Source organism: Schistocerca serialis, chromosome 3, assembly GCF_023864345.2.
Source record: "Schistocerca serialis cubense isolate TAMUIC-IGC-003099 chromosome 3, iqSchSeri2.2, whole genome shotgun sequence".
In the NCBI taxonomy this organism is placed as follows: Eukaryota; Metazoa; Arthropoda; class Insecta; order Orthoptera; family Acrididae; genus Schistocerca; species Schistocerca serialis.
The window spans coordinates 255,506,488-255,508,607 of record NC_064640.1 but is presented as its reverse complement, the minus strand read 5'-3'; the positions used below and the strand labels follow the sequence as shown (position 1 = coordinate 255,508,607).

Here is a 2,120-nt window from a genome sequence, read left to right as displayed (position 1 = left end):
TGTGAAGCTATTTACGCTGTGCTGTAGGATGAGTTCATGAAGGCAAGTAAAGTAAATTAAGTCTGCAAAGTTACAGATAATATTTTTAATGTTGTAGACGTGTTTGAAACACAGTAGGCCTATATTATTAGAGATTATATACCTACATGACCAATGAGCTATGGTTTACTTTGTTTCTGAGTAGGCATTTTCAGTTCGCTACTGTGTAGAAGCAACCTGTTACAAACTTTTGTTACAGGATGCAAAACTCCACTTTGAATTCTAGACAGAGTTCGCAACGAATTTTTTTATTACTGTTTCTCTGTTTGCAGTGGCGGCAACTGCCGGCAATTTTTCAATTACAGCATTGTATGCTGCTGTCTTTTTGTCTCCGTCACTATATTCTTTACTTTTAATCTTCCACAAACATGGGTGGTTTATATATATTTCAATGAATTCACTTACAAACTCTCGAGAACACTGACGAGTATCAGCCATTTTAATGCCCTGTGCGCACAAATACAAACACTAGACTGAGCAAACAGCTGTTTCGCGCCAGATTTGAGGCGATCTGCTGTCCACACGCTCCAACTTGTCTGCGCAGATGTGGTTTGAACCCACAGATTTGAGAGGTTTCGCTCAAACCTCCAACTCCAACTTCCATGTTTGCACACAGGTTGGTGCAAAACTCCTGTCCACACGCAACGATCTGTCTGCGCAGATCTGATGTGCGCAGACCAACGAGTTAAAATTTTAACTCGTTGGCGCAGACATTGACCACCAGGATGCTCTACGAGCTGCAGACCCGAGACCAGCCGAGCGCCACCGATCGGCTGTCCCTAGACACAGATCTCAGCACTCGGTACGACCATGAAAATCGATAGACTTCACCGATTGAAGATGCGTATGTATACGCCATAGTGACGTCACGGAGAAGTGTAGAACAGGAGTGTTTATTATGAGAAGTGGCATACCGGCGTCGGCGTCAATCTAGCGTTTCCCGACGAAGTTCAGCTACCTAGAGATTTGCATAGTGTGCGTGTCAAAACTTTAGAAGATACGTTTCCTGGGTGTTGTGTAGTTCTGTGAGAGATGCCAAACTAGTTTTATTTTTGTTAAGAAATGGGCGATAATTGGAACTTCCTTAGAAGGGCTTTCGTTGTTGACGATATTCCAGAAGACTTCGATCCTTCTGCAGACCCAGTAGATGGGGTGCATTATTTGCAGCAGGTTCGTTGGGAAGCTTCGCAATGTGCCCCCGTGGTGACTGCAGTTATTGATGAGGAGAAACGGAAGATCAGAGGTGTTGTCAATGTATTGCCTGAGTGTGAGAAGGTCCCTTCACAATTCTTGCCAGATATGGAATGGCAACAGCTACAAGTTGAGCACTTTTCAGCAGTGAGAAAGAGAGTATCAAAATACAGGAACAAAGATCCACCACAAACCAGCAATACGCAAGAAAGTGTACCAGAAATAGGCGACGAGAAAGCTTGGTACGCTATCTGTGTAGAATACAAAATACCTCCTTTACTGAGTGTCGTTTTGCCATTGCCGCAACTTCTGATAGAGTGGCTGTTGCAGTGCAACGCGGAATGGTTATCGAATTCGGAACAACTGTCCAAGAATCAAGGAAGGTGGGTGTATGCTTTAATGGCATGCATAGATTTGCCACTCACTAGAGAAAGTTGCAGCAGCCTTCGCGCGATAGCGCGAGAATGTGCAAGAATTCGTGCTTATGAAGTAAGTCATACCGAAGAGCCTGCAGTAACACCACTAAATCTTTTCATCTGTTTAGTTGCCAAATACTTCCAGCAATCGGATCTTGCAGACGTAATAAATGAATAATAATTTACTGTAATTTGCACACGTTTCCAGAACTAAAAGTGAACTTCAGTGTAAATAAAGAGGAAGAGTGTTATTCAGACAAGGGTCTACATGGCAAGTGAAGATATTTGTAAATCGGAACGTTTTTCTATTGGCGTGTAATAAGGTGTACAGGTGCCAGTCATAGTCATAGTCGTTAGTGTTGATTTGTTACGAAGCTAGCTGTACTAAATTTTGAAAGGAAGCGCTCTGTGCATTCGTATAAAGTGCGATCCCAACCGAGACATATGACATTTGGAGTTGAGTACTGATGATTT

The 2,120-nt window shown here is 42.9% G+C and overlaps 1 protein-coding gene across 1 annotated transcript; it reads left to right on the top strand.

The window, feature by feature from the left end:
* Positions 1-825: 825 nt before the first annotated feature.
* On the top strand, positions 826-1,768 carry LOC126470018 (gem-associated protein 2-like). The gene is made up of 2 exons (XM_050097495.1): positions 826-1,472; positions 1,561-1,768. Exons 1-2 carry the CDS (start codon positions 1,102-1,104, stop codon positions 1,628-1,630), a joined length of 441 nt encoding a protein of 146 aa, XP_049953452.1. The 5' UTR covers positions 826-1,101; the 3' UTR covers positions 1,631-1,768.
* Positions 1,769-2,120: the final 352 nt, after the last annotated feature.

What these genes read in the sequence shown, in the direction of transcription:
- LOC126470018 (XM_050097495.1), top strand. Translation starts at nt 1,102, where the DNA reads ATGGGCGATAATTGGAACTTCCTTAGAAGGGCTTTCGTTGTTGACGAT. An exon ending in ATAGGCGACGAGAAAGCTTG is followed by an intron (nt 1,473 to 1,560) that starts GTACGCTATCTG and finishes TGGCTGTTGCAG; the next exon opens with TGCAACGCGGAATGGTTATC.